Source organism: Anguilla anguilla, chromosome 1 (genome assembly GCF_013347855.1).
Source record: "Anguilla anguilla isolate fAngAng1 chromosome 1, fAngAng1.pri, whole genome shotgun sequence".
Classification (NCBI taxonomy): domain Eukaryota; kingdom Metazoa; phylum Chordata; class Actinopteri; order Anguilliformes; family Anguillidae; genus Anguilla; species Anguilla anguilla.
Genome location: NC_049201.1, coordinates 45,694,809 through 45,713,825, shown reverse-complemented (window position 1 = coordinate 45,713,825; position 19,017 = coordinate 45,694,809). Strand labels below are relative to the sequence as shown.

The following is a 19,017-nucleotide window of genomic DNA, read 5'->3' as shown; positions in this document are numbered from 1 at the left end:
TTCCCCATCTTGGCACAATGCAGCCATTCCTCATTACTGGGCTTAAAGGCAAAGCTCACTTTCTGGGTTTTTTTATACAGTGAGCTCCACAACATTTTGGACAAAGACAATTTTCCTGATTTGGCTCTGTACTCCACAATTTTAGATTTGTATAGATGTGGTTAAAGTGCACATTTTCAGCTTATATTTATACATATTTTTATACATTTTGGTTTCACCACGTAGAAATTACAGCACTTTTTATAAATAGTGCCCCCCCCCCCCCCAATGCAGGGCATCATGTTTGTGATGGTGTTGCTGATTAGCCAGGTGTCTTCAGTTGCTCCCTTAGTGCAGTTAAAAGAGAACTTTCAGTATCTAGCTTTGAAATCTATTATTATTAACATTAGGACCAAAGTTGTACCAATGAAAGTCAAAGAAGCCATTATGAGGCTGAAAAATTAGAAAAAAACAGCCAGAGACATAGGCCAAACCTTTGGCTAACCCAAATCAAATGTTTGGAACATCATTAAGAAAGAGAGCACTGGTGAATTCAGTAATTGCAAAGGGCCTGGGAAGCCAAGGAAGACCTCTAAACTCGCAAGACATCATAAAGCAGAAACTTCTGTAAATATTTTTTCATAGGGCAAAAAAATGTCAGTTGTCATGGACACGGCGCAGGAATACAGAGGTCATATTTCGTGGGACAGGCCCACGGAGTGGCCTGTGCTGTGGGGGTAAAAGCTGACCAGAGGGGCTGCTGAAGGCTTGGGGGGGGGGGGGGGGGGGTGCTGCGGTATGGGGAGGCCACTCTGGTCCAGCCTTTACAATCAGCTGCCCAACGGTACTCCCCTGCAATGCTGCATCACAACCACGGAATTCAGAAGGAAGTGCGTCCTTCAGTAACTGGTTTTATTTGGTTACTGAGAGTTAGGCTATATTTTGCCCGAATTGCCTAACAGTGACTGACTAGCCTAAATCTCACATGGTTACCAACATCTGTGCTTTGACTTTATCATCATAAAACAAAATTACATCAACTGTTAAAGGAATGAGAATTTCTATGCATCACCATGCATCAAAACTTTGGCGACAATTCATTGGGCAAACAGTGACATTCAAGTGAAAAATGAACTTTGCACCCTTTATCTAGACCAAAGGTGCACAAACTTTTTCCATGATGACCCAAAGATATCAATCCATGCTTTTTGCGACCCAAAATGTTGGCATTTTCATTAATAACAATTATTTGATAATTAATTGTTAAACTTCTGACAATAGCCATGTTTTTAATACCTAAAAGCTAAATGAAAGTACAAAGTTACTGAAATTAGTAGGCAATTAATCACAGAAAGCACAGTCAAATTAACAGAACGTAAGGCTTTATCAGTGAATTATAGTATGGGTTAAGTGCTCAAAGCTGCCAGACAGAAACCCGCAGGATAAAGATTTTTCTCATTAACATAACAGTCATTATCAGCGAGTCTCTATTTAATGAGACCTACAATATCAGCCACTAATCCATTTCACAGTGAGAAATTTTAAGCAAATTTCCAATGATAATATTTCTATATATTGCAAATATTTCAATATAGCCAATATTTCAATAACGTTACTTTTTTAAGTCAAAAGCACAAAAAGATTGTATCACGATGATTAGCTAAAGCCGCTGACTATCCTATGTTGTATGAGCAATAAAAAAGTTAATTAGGTAGAATTGGCGCCATTTCATGGAGTGCAGTACAAATGATGCACCAGTCAACATTAAAGCAGCCATTTATGAGATAATATGAAATACACTGCCAAATGCAAGCAACAAAACATGTTTTAACTACAGTGGTTTTTCTATTTACCATTTACTTGTACAAGAATAACTTTAATGAATAACTTTAATGAATGCACTGCATTGTTGTGCTAAGCTACACGATACCACAACCAAATAGGCTAGATACCAAACATAAATGACTTCTGGTGAGGGGGATGAGAGAATGCCGTGTTTGGTGTGAATTCAGGGCAACTCATAATGATTTCACGACCCAATACATACCCAACGCACGACCCAATACATATCAGCAGTACCTACTCTGTGTGTCGCAACCCAAGTCTGGGTCGTGACCCACAGTTTTTGGGTTGTAAACCACCGCTGATCTAGACCTCAGTAAAGGCTTTGTAACTGGACAGCCAATTTATTACAAACTTAAGGCCAAAAATAATATGCCATTTTTTAAATATGTGTTTGGTTATATTCAGTCTGTGTATGTAAATATTTGTAAATATACTTGTGTTGCTTATTACCTCACTTGTTACTCATTAGTAGAAAGAGATGATTTCCAGGTGAAGAAAATCAACTCAATCAACTTGGGGGTGTGCACATGTATTTAAAGGTGGACCACTACTTCAGCAGTGCAGTGTTTTGACAAAGGTCACTGGACTGAAAAACATACAAAATAAGAGATGTATGCAGGAATGCAGTACATGGTGCACTGCTGCCAAAATAACTTTTGAGATATAAGTGAACTGCTTCAATCAAAAAATTAGCTGCAATCCCACAGCAAGGTTACTCTTTCATAAACCTGTCCAGTTTTAAAGACAATTCCTTCATGTTTGATTTTGATTGGCCAAGATGGCGATTTTGGCATCATCTTTCAGAAGTTCAGACTGAAGGAGTTTCAGAGATTCAGTTTTTCGATTTTCATTCTCAGACTGTCCTAGTATTTAGACAGCCAATGTAAAAGAACATTTTTAGCTGCCTTGTTGAAGAACAGACACTTCATGTGATCTTCATTACCTAAACATTTTAGACAAGGCTCGAACTTATTGGGTTGGCGATGAAAGAGGAACAACAGATTTAGAAACAAAATGCCTTTTATCAACACATTTACCATGCTGGAAAAGGAAAAATGTATGATTATGTGGCATTAAAAAATTGTATATTCTATGACAATGCTTGAAAATGCTCTATGAAAGTGAAATGTTTTGACTGAGCAGAAATCCTTAGAAATGGAGTGCTTTCATATTTAGGCAATGTTCAGAGTACAATTCGAAGAGGAGCGATTCCATCCTATGAATTTCGTAACTACATCCAGATTATTCTTACATCCGACAGGCAACCACCGTATGTTAATGTATTTATCACACAAAAAACGCATGCCCGCATGCACACACAAAGAGGTGGAGAAAAATATGGGTTAAAGAGAATGATGAAAATTCTCGAGTGGCTCTACAGTAGGCTAATTATCTGTATAGCACTGAGACGCATGTTTTAGGGTGTACAAGTGCGTACTGTGGTCCCAAACTCAGAAATGAATGCTGGTTGGCTAGTAGCACAGTATTTCAATATGGCTACTCAAAAAGATCAGTCTCCACAAAGAAAATCTTTGGGCAACACAGTAACTATACACAGACAGCCTCCCCTGACTTTGCTACACTGCAGAGATAACGAAACAAAATGACTTAACGGGGTTCGCACTGTAACTTTTCATCTATAGCACATATTCAATCTTCATGATTTATGAGGTTGAGGCATTTACTGTAGAATAAAAACCTAAACAATAGATGCAATTGCAATAATATATGATGACACCAAGGCTGTGCACTTGTTCAATCCTAAGAATGGCAAAGCCACACACTGCATAGATCATATGGGTTTAAGTTAAATGTACGCGTGTCTGCATATGTCACTATCCATTATTGGCTGTAGGCTACATTATGAGGTTAGACAAGGGGTTGGCACTTCGCAGTTATGCTCTTGCGTTGGGCTGTGGGGAAAAATATCTCACCGAAAACTGAAATGCATGAAATCGTACATATTTTCATGAATTTGGCATAAAACATGGCCTTGTCTTGCCATTCTACAAATCATAATTCTTTGCCTGACCTATAAATGCAGCCATTCATCACACACAACACTCAAGTGCATTTCTTCATTTAACATTTTGTACAATTGCATTAAATTAACAGCTGCGCAGCAGATTAATTTCAGAGGAAGATACTTCGGTTTACAGTTTTTTCTTTTTTTCCTCACAGGAAATTTCAAAGGTTTAACTCTGGCATAACAAAAATCTAAAATAGGAACACAAACAATGAGCCAGCATTGTTCCCGCACAAGATGCCCTGCAAACGGGGTCATTAAGATTATCTTGGGGGAAAGAAAACAAAGAAAGGCTTCTGGCACCTCTGTACTATTTTGTTGCATGTGTACTAGAAAAGGCTTGAAGCTGAGCTTAAGATTTTCACCCACCCACCACATGTGAGCTGAATAATGCCTCCATCAACAATCAAAATTCAGTTTGTTCTAATAGCCAAATAATAGACGCAAGCAGTACATAGCTATTTGACCTATGACAGACACCCCATTGTCTGAACCTTATGGCACTTGCTGTGTGCAGTTATGCTAAGCTATACTGTGCACTGTAGCATTTCATTTAAATTCATACTCATTCCACTGTGCCCCTCAAAATGCACCAATTACTTTTGAATCTTTTTTCTTGTATATCAGACAGATCATAGATTTGATCGTCAATCAAGCATAATTTTTCATGTAGCGCTTTATAACACATTAGGATACATGCAGCATCAGCAAAGTGAAATGCGGCAGCCGCAGCTCGGGCGAGCATCCAGCCTAACTGACGAGTCCTCCTGGAGCTGAGTTAAAGGGCAAATGTAACCCTGAAGAACCACTCGAGTGCACCCACCACAGATCTGAAACGGTCTCCTTTCACAGGGGCAACTCCGGTCAAAAATGAACTTAGATTATGTGCATTACGCCGCGCCTGTGAAGCGCTACCTCTGTGAAGGAGAACCGCGCTTCCACAGAGCGGGTGGCCCGGAGATGAACCCCGCTAACGACCGCTAATGATGCAGTCGGACTTCGCTGGGAGAGATCAGTTCTGTACGCGCAAGTCTCCGATTGATTAAAGACTCAGACAGGCCGAAGACAAACTGTCTGTTGGTACAGATATGTGTTTACTGCGCGTGGTGAATATTTTATCGCTTTGAAATGTGTACTTGTCCTCGATAACTTTCTCCCGCTGCCTTCAAACAACAGCTCAGTAGAGCTCCAGTTACTGCGTTTGGCTCTGGAGTTGATGCTTCGGAAGGATCATAAGTAATGTTTCACGTCCGTCATACAAAATAAGAGTTTGACCAAAGTGCTCTTTAAAAGGCCCCATGAAGCCAATGAAACAGCACTTTCACTCTAATGTGAGCAGTGAAGAAACACACACACACACACACACACTGCTTAGTCCCAGATGCGTGTGTTTACTTGAGCTGCTCTTTAAGCTGACCTGGTGTAACTTGCTGACTAGATGAACGCCACATTAAAAAAAGTAACATAGTTCTGTTGTTGATTAACAAGTTACGGCAAGAACTGTGGTGTTTATAAGCAGACCCATAAAGCCTGCTCAACAAAAACAGCTAACTGTTACTACATGCACTTCAGGTCATCAAATGCCCCAAACCCACTTCTCAGCTATCAGGACTTTCATTAGCAAAGCTACATCTGTAGCTAGTCATCTTTCTTAAAACAACATGAAGGTGTGATAAGACACACAGCCTACTTATGTGTGCCAAGCCACTGGAAAAAGAGAAATAAAAGGAATAGCCACTTAAGGTATGCAATATGACATTAAAACAAAGTATACACAGTTGTGTTGCTACCATATCTAGTTAGCTAGCACAATAGTTAAGCAGTGAACATGCTTCTTCCTTTCTGCACTGCAGCGACCCTAAGAAAATACAAAAGACCGGATCTTGGTTGGTGTTTTATTTAAACACAGCTATATTAGCTGGGTAGCTAGTACCTACATACAAGGAAAAGTGCAAGCTCCAGACCTATTAGCCTTTATATACAGAACTGAATGTAGCCAATACACTGTTTATATACAGTATAAACACAACTTGAAAAATATGATTCTGATCCACAGCTTTGCTCTGGCTGAATCTATCTGCTCATCCTGCTCATTCTCCAGGCGAGTTTCTGAACCATGAACCCTGAACCATGAACCATGAACCGTGCCGACAAACATCACATAGATGCGGGCACACATAGAGACTTAATCAGGGGGAAAAGGCAACCCAGGTCTTAATGAATCTGAATCAGTCTTGGGATTGTGGTCAGATACACAACTAGCTCTCTTGACAAACAAGTCAAGAACACTGAAATATACTAAAGAACAACACGTCCGGCAGAGTATGAATTTATGAATGTAACTATGGCAATTTAATGAAGGCAGCTGTAAAGCTAATAGGCTAACCACTCTTACCATTGACTCTTTCTCGCACTGTCTTGATTTCTTATGCATGCGCACACACGCACACACATGTACACAGTAATCCTGAGCTTGGGCACTGTCCCCACACATCCCAGAGTAAAAGCTACTGATGTATAAAATTCTATATCAACACAATGTAAACAGTCAAACACCCTGCACTGGCTACAGCATCAAACTGTAAACAAAGCACTGACATCAAGCAGTTCCATCACTCAGAATCTCAATTTTGTGTTAAACGTCCCAATTATCTGATTATGGCAAATTGGTAAAACAGTATAATGATGCATGGCAGAAGGAAAGCTGAACAAATGCTGATGCACTTCACAGGTAATGATTCAGGAAATTACGCAAATGATACGAATCAAAGGGGGAAAGTTTCAAATGAACAGTCAACCACTCAAATGGTGCAAGTCCTTGATGTCGCCTGAATGTCAAACAGAAGAATGAAATGGCCCGCCGGCTCACAACATAAGATGAGGCATAGGGTTTTTAGCATGACAGTTGCCATAGCGACTTCATCATTACTACCCTGACGGCATTGCACTGCCTAACTGCACAGATGATCATTTAAGGGTCTAATTTTAGAACAGCGGCTTCTGACAGAGGTCACATTACGCTATCCAGAGGGCGCTTTTCAAATGTTCGCCCTCCCATTCCCCAAGGCCACGATCCCGGACCGAAGATGCATTATCCAGTCTCACTCTCAAAGGTCACATTCAGGACTTTGTATTGGCAAAGTCAAAGGATACAAGCATGACTCGCTTAAAAAACAGCCTGTGTCGCATATCAGGGAAACGATAATGCGCTGCATCTCGGACGTTTCTCCACAGGTTCAAAACTCATTAGTGCATTAGCATATTCCTGAGCTGGACACAAAGGCCCGAACATTAGGAAGGGAGAATAAAGACATGTGCTGACGTGCTGTAGCTTCCAGAAGAATGCTGATCATGGGGTCCCGCGCACTGGAGGCACTTATTCCAGGTGAGGCTAATGCGCTAGCCGCTTTCCCACGGAATCGCCGTTACGCGAATGCTGACTGCGCTAATGGTTGGCTTCACCTCTCAACATCAGAGAGAGAGAGAGACAGACAGAGAGAGAGAGAGAGACAGACAGAGAGAGAGAGAGAGAGAGAGAGAGAGAGAGAGAGAGAAAGAGAGAGCTACACTGCAAAGCTCTAGGAAACAAAATAATAATAAAATGTAATCAAAGGAGTGATAGTAAGGCAGTGGGAGTTGGGTTGCTGTTCCCCTGTGAGTCATTTGTTTCCGTTACGTTCTTAATGCAGAAGCACTCAGTGTACAATTGAAAAGTAACCGATTTAACATACTGACATGGTGGAGCGTGATACACTGGCTAAAGCTATGACCCTTTCATTGGGGACATGTTCACCAGAACAAACAACATGCAGCAAAAATAACATGTACATAATATTTGTTTTCATATTCACAACTGGGAATTTATAAATAATGCGTCAATAAAGCATGTGCCACAAATAATCTGTGATTGCGTGACTAGTTTATTGGAAATACAGTAGAGGTCTTTATCCTCAGCAAACAATTAAACTGAACTGAAGCTATGCACTGACCTATAACAGAAACAGTTACAGATCCACCACTGGATCTAAACTAAGCCAAATTGTGCATGACATCATTAACTAGATTCAAGCCAATTACAGATATTAAAAATTTAGCCTTGATTAATATCTTGGCAACAATTTTTCAAAAAACCCAGTAGAACCTGAGACACAGATTGAGCTCTTACAGGCAGTTGTGAAATTCCTGCAGATTCACATCATTCAGTGTGGTGTCGCACAAGTACTGAGGGACTGAAAATGAACATTTGCAGAGTAACTGCCAAGGAATTAAAAAAACAAAACAATGCAAAACAGAGCGCCTAGCCAAAAATACACTTTGACCGCAGCGGAAGGCTACAAACAATGAAAGCATGCATAGTCAAGAGAATATTTCGGAAATTCAACAGAAAGAGTTGGAGCATCCGATGCACAACACCATGTGGGAGCATGAACTAGGCTACACAATTCTATTTGTAGTCAACACTGACGCGAAATAAGTGCCCGACTTCTAGGATTTTGCTTCGCTAAAAATGTCAGATACAAGAAAAACTGTATTAGCATAGTCAGCTAAAGCCAACAGTTAACCAAATAGCTAAATGACAAATAGAGCATTTATATTTTGAATAGCTAGCCACTGTTAGCAGATGCTATCAAGCTACATAGCTATCTCCATGCAGTAGACACAGGGCAATATAAATATTTATTTCTATTGCCCCCTCCCAAGGATGCACATTTAGGGACATAGCTGAGCAAGGGGATCCAGCCCTTGCCTATTTAAAGGACTCTCAATTGGCAGCTTTTTGATCCAACATGGCTGCTGAGTGAATAGTTGCCATTGATATAAACATTGATTTATCATGCACACACTAGACACCAGAGCTGTTTACCAAATTCAAAAAAGGTAACCAACCTCTATCCTCTCTAATAAGACAATATTATGATTTTAAAGTAAACTGCTTATGCTTTGCTGCATATTGAAGAATACAGACATTATATTGTAATGCAATAATACAGATGATTTTTAGCCAATACATTTTAGCAGGCAAGATGTACATGTATCCACTATCTAATATGTATACGCAAAATAAAGTTTGTTTTACTGTAAAGGTCATGTTCTTCATTGTACACATAACGCACAGGGTCATGGGAGATGCAAACGGTAACAGTACCCTTCAGGGTAATATAAATAAAGTAATATAAATAATTTGAGCATGGGATATTTGAGCATGACATTAGCTTTGCGAGATATAAACAATGAACTCAATTATTTTCATATATGTACTAGTAAGACATCTTAGCTCAATAAATTTATAGAAATAGCCATGATGCATTCGCAAATCCCATGAAACCAAATTGAGGAAAAATAGAATACTGGAGTTCATCTCAGAGAAACTGGACTGGAAGTGACTGGCTGGTCCCTAAACCCCACTGTTTACTCCAATTGTTGTCTCTAAGTCTTCCCTTGTAATTGGATGGAGGTCAGCCAATCAGTGAGTCCCACAGAAAGAAGCAGCTTTATCAGTGGCTAAACAGATGGCTCGCAATTGTTGTTTCCCCTCCCAATGTTTAGAAGGGAGATTCTTTCGATAACGGAAAGGCGTTCCTTTCCTGTGGGGTGAAGAAGATTATAACCTTATCTGGCGAAGACCAAAATCGTGAACAACAGACCCTCCCTGCGCTACCCAAGGAGACCAGTCAGAGAGAAGGCGGGCACCCGATCACCGCGATGCTCTGTAAACCTGGCGGGACAGGCAGCCGTCTCCGGGGGGGGGTCTGGCATCGCGACGTCAGCGCGGGCCCTCAAATCCATCACAACACCTGCGAGGCCGCGGAAGCCACCGGAAGGAGCCTGGCGGGGGTCCGCGAGACGGCAACGCACGCTGCGCGAGTGAGATACGCGCACCTTCCCGCTGAATCTAACGTCTGCCTACTGTATTTACTCACCCCCAATCCCCCCCAAACGCCCCCCCCCCCGACAAACCGGTCCTTCCCTGACTAATATCCTGTCGCGTTATCGGCCACTTCTCACGCCCCGGCGACGAAAACAATCGGCTTGTCAATCACCGGTGGGCGGACAGAGATGGATACGCGGGAGGGGCGTTAGGAACGGCACCTGCCCTGGAGCGGGAAAACGCTTGGAAACGCAGAGCGCGGGAGCCAAACACCCCTCTACCCCCAATCCCACCCCCCCCCAACGCGCACATACAAACACACACACACACACACACACACACCCCTTGGACACCCGCGATCGCGACCGGCGACAGGAGGGACCAGATGTGGAGCGGCGACCAGATGCTGGGGCTCAGCGCTAAACGAGGCTCAAATTGATCCGCTGGCGAGCTGACAGCTCCGGACACCGGCGCTGCCGCCGTCGATCGCCCCCCCCGCCCCCCCCCGTCGCCGCCAGGCACGGCTCCGCCGCCGCTACCCCGCCGTAACCGCGGAGCCCGATCCTGCCTGACTACAGCTGGATTTGAGGGTCATTTCAAGAACACAAGGCAGGAGCCCCGGCTCCATTTTCAGTTACTGCCCGAGAACCGAAGCTCTCCCTCTCCCTCTCCCTCTCTCCCACTCTCGGTTTCCCCCAGCCACACAGACACCGAATCAATAGAGATGATAAGGCAGTTGGAAGGTCATTTGTGAACACAGTGCTGGAATGCCTGCTGATAACTGGCGGGCGCAGAGAGAACAAGCTGAGCGAGAGCTGATAGCGGAGAGCTTTTCCGCTTCCCCCTTTCACACGTGCGAAAATAAACACGCGCAAAAACCCCTCGGCTCGCGCTCCCGAACGCCAGCCTCGGACCGCACGCCGAACTCGTTTTGTTTTGTCGGCGCTCTTCGCGTTAACGCGCGTGATCTTTGCGTTATCGCCGCCGGGCGGAAGCCTGCCAAATCCGCGCGGAAAGCGCTCGCTGTCAACAACGGAGGCAAAACAAGAAAAAAGCGGCGCACGTGCACGATGTGGAAGGCTCGACCGCGGACCGCCTATCAACGAGCATGGGCGAGACTTCCGCCAGGTACGGCAGGCACAACAGAGCGCTCCCGCCGTTAGCGGGAGAGAGAGTGCGAGCGCGAGCGGCTTCCGGAAAAAAAAAAAGAAGAGCGGAGAAGGGAGAAGCGGAGAGGGGAGAAGAGCCCCTCACGTTTACTCACGGAATATTCGACGGTCCCCTTCGGTCTCTGGAAGGACATGCGGCGGCCATCCTTCTTCTCCGGAGTCTTCTTCTGGCCGGTGTCTGAAAGCAGGCGAGGCAAGGTGCGCATTACGTTCATGTTCCTCTCCCCCAGCTTGTCACAAGCCGCAGCTTTCCCAGCCCTGTGGGTAGACAGCTCATTCGTCAACAGTGAGCGCACGAGCGATCCAGCCGGCGCTGTGAGCGGAGCCTGGCTCTCTCTCTCTCTCTCTCTCTCCCTCCCTCTCTCTCGCGCTCTCTCTCTCTCTCTCTCTCTCTCTCTCTCTCTCTACCCTGCCGCTGACAGACGCCGATTCCCCGTCACCTTGCTGACCCCCACTGTGTTGCGCTGGCCTTCACCGGGGCAGTGAGAGGCAGGGAGCGCTGTTTTTTTTGGGTTGGGGGGGTGGGGACTGGCAAGGTTACCCGTACTACACACACGGCGCTGAAGGCTAGCAGATTTGGGATTTGTGTTGCTATGACAGAGAGGCGTGGTTAAACATGAGTCATACACTGCCCCAGCTATTTCTGGGGCTCCAGACTGCAATGAGGAATGAGAGGTGATCTGTCCCATATTGGGTGCAAAGCAGACTAAGAATGTACACACAGAAATGTAGAACAGAATCAACAGCCAATCACACTGATCCTGTTTCAAACAGACACCGTAAAAGCAATTAAAAAAAAAAAAACAAGCAGAATATTTACCATGTTCATCCAATTATTTTACAGATGAATAGTGCAGAATAATGGTGTTACTGTATGTGGCCCACTATTATGGGCCAATACGATTGCTCATCTATTAGATGCAGAAAGGGGAGGGGGAGGGGATGCACATAGCTAAAAAGATTTTCTAAATTATCACACTGCCAGCCAAAGCCTGAAGGCAACACCATGCATGTAAAAAAAAAGCTTCTCAGGAAATGTGCATAACCGTGCATATCATACTCCCAATGAATCTCCTGTGCCCAAAAACAGTAGAACAAAGTGTTCTCTTCATGGGGCGGGGAGGGGAGATAATGTAGAACGGGCCCGTGGGGCCTACAAAACCGATCGCCGCGCCATATCATGGGACCCGAGAGCTTCCTGATAGCTTCCCCTAAACTGCGGTCACCAGCCAGCTCCCCGAGTAAGCCCTTCTGACTCTGCGCTGAACCTCGCCAGGTCCCAGACACACGGGCCTTCCTTGTTGCTCCAACGTGCACCGCAAATCCTTGCTGTTCCTTCCTTCCTGAATACCGAAGAGGCTACCCTGTCTACCCTGCCGAAAATGTGCAATGCAAACGGGAAAAGAGGATGGAATATGCCTGAATATTTAACTTATTTGAATCACCTTATCAAATTGTTTTGGCATTCTTTGACTACAACTCAGACACCAACACTTGCCCTAGTCAAGACAACTTGTACGCCCACGTAAGAAACAAGGACTGGAGCGGTAATAGTTGCAGTACATCAGAGTCAAACAAAAGAACCAGCCAGTTTTTGTGCAGCAAGAGATAAAACCTAAATACGACCTAAACTTTAATTTAACGTTTTCATTTATTTTTATCAAAGGAGACCAGAGGGGCCCTCCCACCTTTTGTATTTTTGAGACAGGTAGAGAGGGTAAGAGACAGAAGGACAGAGGCAGAGGGAGAGAAAGAGAAAGGTATACTGGGACACTGAGCTACATTAACAGATGCAGGTGTGCTGCTTGGTAAAAGAACGACTGGGCTATAATTAAATCTTTGCCTGGTGTGCCACCGAAAAGGAGGCCATCTCTTCCACGCAGAGGCATCACAGCGGGAGTACGGAAACCAGTCACACCTCAGACTACATCGCGAAAGTATCGCAGGCAAATGCCCATGCATTTAGACTGCACAGAGCAACATGCAGATTCACCCTCACGGTTAGTTCCCTCGCACTTTACCTGGGCAGAAATCTTTCAAAGAATAAAGACATTGTTAAGAATAGGCCCCATACCCTCCCCTTTGTTTTCCTGGTGCTCTACTTGTGCAAGTGCTGGAGAAATTGTACACACAGAAAGAGTGCCTCCTCTCCTGGTACAGCTGGTGTGGAACAGAGCCTCAAGGTATAGGCTTGTAACCAAAAGAACATGAGTTAGGTAACCGCATGCAGGCTAATACAATATTTTCGGTAAATATTCAGACACATTTCTGCGGACCAGGTGCCCTGATCCAGATCAGAATTTTTTTTAATTATTTAATTTATCTTTGAGGAAAAAAACTGAAAGTGACAAGGGGGGACAGGGCCAAACGGACATTCTTTACACTTAAATACATGGCCTATTTATACAGACTTTGCTTTGAGGCAATTCAGAAAGTACCTTACTCAAGGTTACAGCAGCGGCTCCGCACCGGAGAATGAAACCTAGAAGCCCAGCTCCTTTACAGAGGAGACAATACTTTACTGGTGTATACACAGACATAGCAATGTCAGAATGTATGCGTAAGTGTAACTCACCTTGGTACACAGCATGATAATAGCAATAACAATAATAACGACAATAATAGTCGTTGTAGTTGTAGTACTGCAACTACTCCATGACTGAAACAGTCCCGCTCATCGCAAATTCAGAGCCAACCCCCTGCTTGGCGATATTTGGAACTGGCAGGAAGAGGAAACCAAACTGAGGAGCTCACACAAACTCTGGAACCCTGGGAAGAGCCACTCAGCAGCATACTCAGTGTGTAATTATACCCGGACAACAGAAAAAGGACACAAGCTGAGCAGCGGTCCAAACGCAATAAAACATCCAAGTGAACCGACACCATCTTCTCAAGAGCTGATTTTTGATATGATTGCCGAATCTTAGCACGATGACGACACCATGAGAGATACTGACTGCAGTGCAGTGCAAGAACCTGAGAGTAACCACATCCACACCAAAGTGTCAATTAACTAGATGTGAAAGTAGGCTTTGTGTCTCTTACAGTACCATGCCTGGTTACATCGCCATTTACAGACTTTTTCTCCCTCTCTGGCATTGCCAGAAAAAAGCAAGGAGGACATTAACGCCGCCCAGAACAGACATAAATTGAGTTCAATAAATGTTCCACTTACTGTCTGTGAATGATGAGGATATTCATAGCTGTGGCTTCGCATAAGGAAGACACTGTCCTCCTCTATTACATTCTCTCAGTTAATTGTCGCTTTTTTGAAGGGAAATGTTACATGATATACTCCCTATTGCCGCTCAAAGCAATAGGTAACCAAGTGAAATGAAACGTATCGTTCTTTAACGGTGGGGGGAGATGTGCAGGATGACAGCTGAAAATAATAGGAAAGGATTACACACTGGCCAGCGCAGATACCCAATATCACAGATCCCTCTGTCATGTAACCCTAGCGTTCATAACTGGAGTACGACTGAGCCGCCAGTCATTTTTACCGCGGCGGACACTGCGTTGATGCATCGTGTAGGCTACTTGATGAGACTGCACTGTCCTGGTAAGGGGGTTGCGCTCTGAGTAGCAGGTTTTCCTAAGTTCTGGGTCCAAACTGGACTATTTCAGAGACGGGTGTGGCCACGAGTCTGGACAGATGACGCATAGCTAGGCGGAACAAAAAGCAGCAGTGGCTGCCTGCATACATTTTGCATTCGCCAAAAGTAGCAGAAAAGAGAGGCCTACAGTTATGTTTGTGCATTCCCAATTGCATTAAAAAAACAAGAAATAAACAACTCAACAACTCAACTTGGCAGGCTATTCTCAATGGGACATTGTCCCAGAAGGCATGAAATGATTATTAAATTCACACATGACATTGCTCAGAGTAGATCTCAGGAGTTGGGGTACAACTTAGGCTATATGGTCTTTGAAGGCCGATATGAATGGTGATGTTTAAGTGAACAGAGGCCGGATAGCTATATGGCAGTTATATATGCGTTCTCCAGTGCAAAGAGGTTGAAAAATCCAGGTGTAACTGCATGTGTGAACTGGGAATTCGTGCAAAACATTGTACTTAAAAGACTGCAAAATGTCATCCTGCGATTGAATGATGTGTTCCGTTTAGACGAATCTTGAACAAAACGGCAAATGACGTCTGCAGCTAGCAGTTACAGATTTTGCTTATTTGGCTTCACACATAGGGCACCTAGCCTAAATGCTAATTAGAAAAATGAGGCTGAGAAGAAAAGGATAAATTCATACCAGCTATATGATGTTGGCTAATAATATAACAAAAGCCAGCTGGCATTACAATACTCATAACAGAGCTATTAAGCTCTGTCTGGCTAATGGTGGCTACCCCAGCTAATTAAATGTGCCATCAATCACGTGTAGCCAGCCAATGAGAGCCATGAAGTTGCTGACAGCAGATGTGTGCAAACTCATGAAGCTTTAAAAACATCAGGACTGCCACAGCAGGGATGGTATTAGGTCTGCATTGCTTTAACTACCCTGTATTTTCTGAAGGACAGCCCACAACAATTCAATATAGCTGGACTGGTCGCCCGTGCTGATTTATTGGCTGACCTTAGGAGCCAGTGAAAAAACACTTGTAAATGCAAAACTGCTTTTACAGCTCACGGTGCAATCAGCAGACAGGAGATGTACATTACTCTGTCACTTTATTTATACAGCTACTGTTTCATTTGGGAGCGGAATCCTGAATTCTTCTGAAATCCCCAACTAAATTTCAAAACAATAGACTTGCAGCCCTAGTGCCTGCTAGCAGACCTTGTTCTGAAGCCAAGAAAGCGAAGATTCAAATCCTAACGCAGATACTAGAGATATGCCCTGGGACTACTTTGCTTGATGCACACATGAAAACCAAGCAGTATGACAACTTGTGTTTTGAACTTGAGTTAAACTTGTTCTGGTTCTTTTTTTTTTTTTTAAAGCATTCCACTGAAAAAATATTTTGAGGCTATCAAGCAAACTCATTAACCAAGAGACAGAGAGACACGAGGGAAGGGATTGATTGAAAGGGAACCAGCATTTTGGACAAAGGGACTGATAAACTCCTGCCCCTGGGCATGCCAGGCACTCAGTCAAACACATCAGTAGACTACAGAGTAACAAGCCAACCACTGCTGCATATGACTGAGGTATGTGACATTGGAGAGAAGAAAGATGAGATGAGCGACTGAGAGAATATGCAAGTGATATACTGGAGCGTAGATGAAGGTGTGGCACACGGGGGTTGAGATGTGTGAGGATGATATGGGGGCTGATAAACTCACCGGCCACTTTATTAGGTACACCTGCACGTTAATGCAAATAGCCTGCTCCTCCAAATGGCAAATCATGTGGCTGCAACTCAATAAATAAAGCATGCAAACATGGTGAAGAGGTTTAGCTGTTGGATCAAACATTAGAATGGGTGAACTCAATGTGAAATAAGTGTGCTATAATTGCTGGTGCCAGACCTGGTGGTTCCAGCATCTCAGAAACAGAATCTCTGGAGTGATCAATCACGCATCACTATCTGGAGGTCTGATATACGAATCTTGGTTTGGCAAATGCCAGGAGAATGGAACCTACCCAAATGCATAGTGCCAACTGTTAAAGTTTGGCGAAGGGGGAATAATGGTCTGGGGCTGTTTGTACTGGCTTGGGCTAGGCCCCTTAGTTCTAGTGAAGAGAAATCTTAATGCTACAGCATACAATGACATTCTAGAGAACTGTAGGGCGTTTCTTGCTTCAGCATGACAATGCATACACAAAGGGAGGTCCATAAAGAAATGGTTTGCTGGGTTTGGAAGGACTTTACTGGCCTGAACAGAGCCCTGAGCTCAACCCTATTGAACCCCTTAGGGATGACCTGAAACGCCGACTGCGACCCAGGCCTTATCGCCCAACATCGGTGCCCTCTCTAATACTTTTGTAGCTGTATGAAAGCAAATTCTCACAGCCACGTTCCAAAATCTAGTGGAAGGCCTTCCCAGAAGAGTGGAGGCTGTTATAGCAGCAAAGGGGGAGACCAACTCCATATTAATCCCCATGGTTTTGGAATGAGATGTTCAACAAGCACATATCGATGTGATGTTCGGGTGTCTACATACTTTTGGACATATAGTGTACATACATATAGCCTACTACTTATACATACATATGCTATATATAGGCCCTACATACCTACACACACACACACACACACACACACACACACACACACATTATATATATTATGCGGTTAAAAATTCACAATCATGTATGAAAGTTACCCTGGACAGAGGCACCTATGAAGCAAGTCATAACAATTCAATTTTCCAATGCAGATATGCAAATGTGCAATATGCAGATTCCTCAGTAGGCTACGTGATGCATTATTCAGTAAGAGTTTGCGATTGACATGTTTTCATTATACAGAATGCTGAAGATGACACAGGAAAAGTAGGCATTCTTTACAGAGCCCATGCAACAGAACACAGAAGGATAAAACAAACAAAAGTAGAAAAATAAACAAATGGAAAGGAGATAGAGGGAAAAAGGAAATCCCTCTAAAGCATTTGATCGAATTTTCCTCAGGCTAGACTGCTAAAAAATGTATCTGCTGGAATATTCCAAAGGGGGGGGGGGGGCGATGGGGGGCAGCGAGGCAATTTCCTCCTGCAGAGGTGTTTCACGGCACTGTATTTCACCGTAATAGCCCCCAGATGTTATTTTTAGCTCCCTTGTTTGCTGGTGAGCGCCGTAAAGGAAGCGGCGTTTGGCACCAAACAGGTGCTGAGCAGACGCATTTAGGGCGGGGGGAGGAGGGGCCCTCGGCACTGAGCATTCCCTCACAGCCGCACGAAACACAAGAGGGTAGAAAATATAAACGACACGAGCCCGGTCATTTACAGTATGTTCCTGCGTCTTTGAACTTCCACTCCAAAGAAGTGAAACATAAAATCACAGTGAACGTCGTTGGAGTGCATTCCAGTTCATGGGTAGCATATGAATTATGGGTCGATTCATTCTGGCTCAAGGTGGAGATATCTATTGTTTGTGTTCATGTTTCATACATGAGCTGACTACTGGACAGGATCCAAACTGTACAGGCCACATTAGGAAGCACACATACCCCTCACCTGTGTGTTCTTAATAGCATTAGGACAAACTAACAGGATTATTTAACTCCCTCACCGATTAAAGCTAAAGAAAAGAAGTGTTCCAGTTCCACCCCTCCACTAAGGGTGCAACGATTTGAATTTAGCCTAAGTGACATTGTTGTGCTAACAAACAGCTGAGAAGTAAAAATGATGTACCACAAACTGAAGCTATTTTGCCCAAGGTCCTTAGGAGGAAAGGGGTGTGTTGTAGGGGTGTGCTGTAGTTTTGTGTCACGTAATGCAAGTGAAACCGTCATAACCGTCAAAGAAGTCATAGAGCTGGTCTCTGTGACGACCGGAGGACACAGAGACACACTGTGAGGTCCTGGCTGTAGCAGCAGCTATGCTGGCCTTGTCTGTGCCGTCCTTCTGTTTCCTGTTATTCTTGAATCACACATACCCAATTTATTTGTTAGTCCCTAACTTGGCTGGAACATATTAAGTAATTTATGACCGCATTAACAGAAATAACCAATATACTATACCAAGGCCCCGATGCACACAATAGAACTATTGTTGTCATTACATTACATTATTTGGCAGAGGCTTTTATCCAAAGCGACGTACAATACTGTGCATACCGAAGGTCATTGGAACAACTACAAAACACAGGTCCGATAAGGTACAATACGCATTTTGTAACAGTTATTTGTAGCCATGAACACATTAAGTCCAGTTCACACAGTAAACGTTACTCTGACCTAACTTAGGCTATGCTAAGTCAAACTAGGAGGCATGACAACCTACAACATCAAGATAATGATATAAAGTACAGTAAGTTGGCGGTGCATTTAACAAGAAAGTGGCACAGGAGGTACATGTGTAGCATGAAAGAGGGGGATTTAAGTGATAAAAATTATCCCAAATTGGGAGTGCCCCACAGAGTGGTGACAGTTAGTTAGTCCAGGTATAGTCTGAAGAGATGAGTCTTCAGACCACGGCGGAAGATGGACAATGAGGGAGTGGTTCGTAGAGGAA

At 43.8% G+C, this 19,017-nt stretch overlaps 1 protein-coding gene across 3 annotated transcripts in view; it reads right to left on the bottom strand.

The window, feature by feature from the left end:
• Positions 1–19,017, bottom strand: part of oxr1a (oxidation resistance 1a) — a 172,225-nt gene that overhangs the window by 42,012 nt on the left and 111,196 nt on the right. For all 3 annotated transcript variants that reach the window (XM_035393192.1, XM_035393211.1, XM_035393201.1), the window contains one exon: positions 10,984–11,066. In XM_035393192.1, the coding sequence (XP_035249083.1) occupies positions 10,984–11,066 (83 nt within the window). The remainder of the gene's footprint in view (positions 1–10,983; positions 11,067–19,017) is intronic.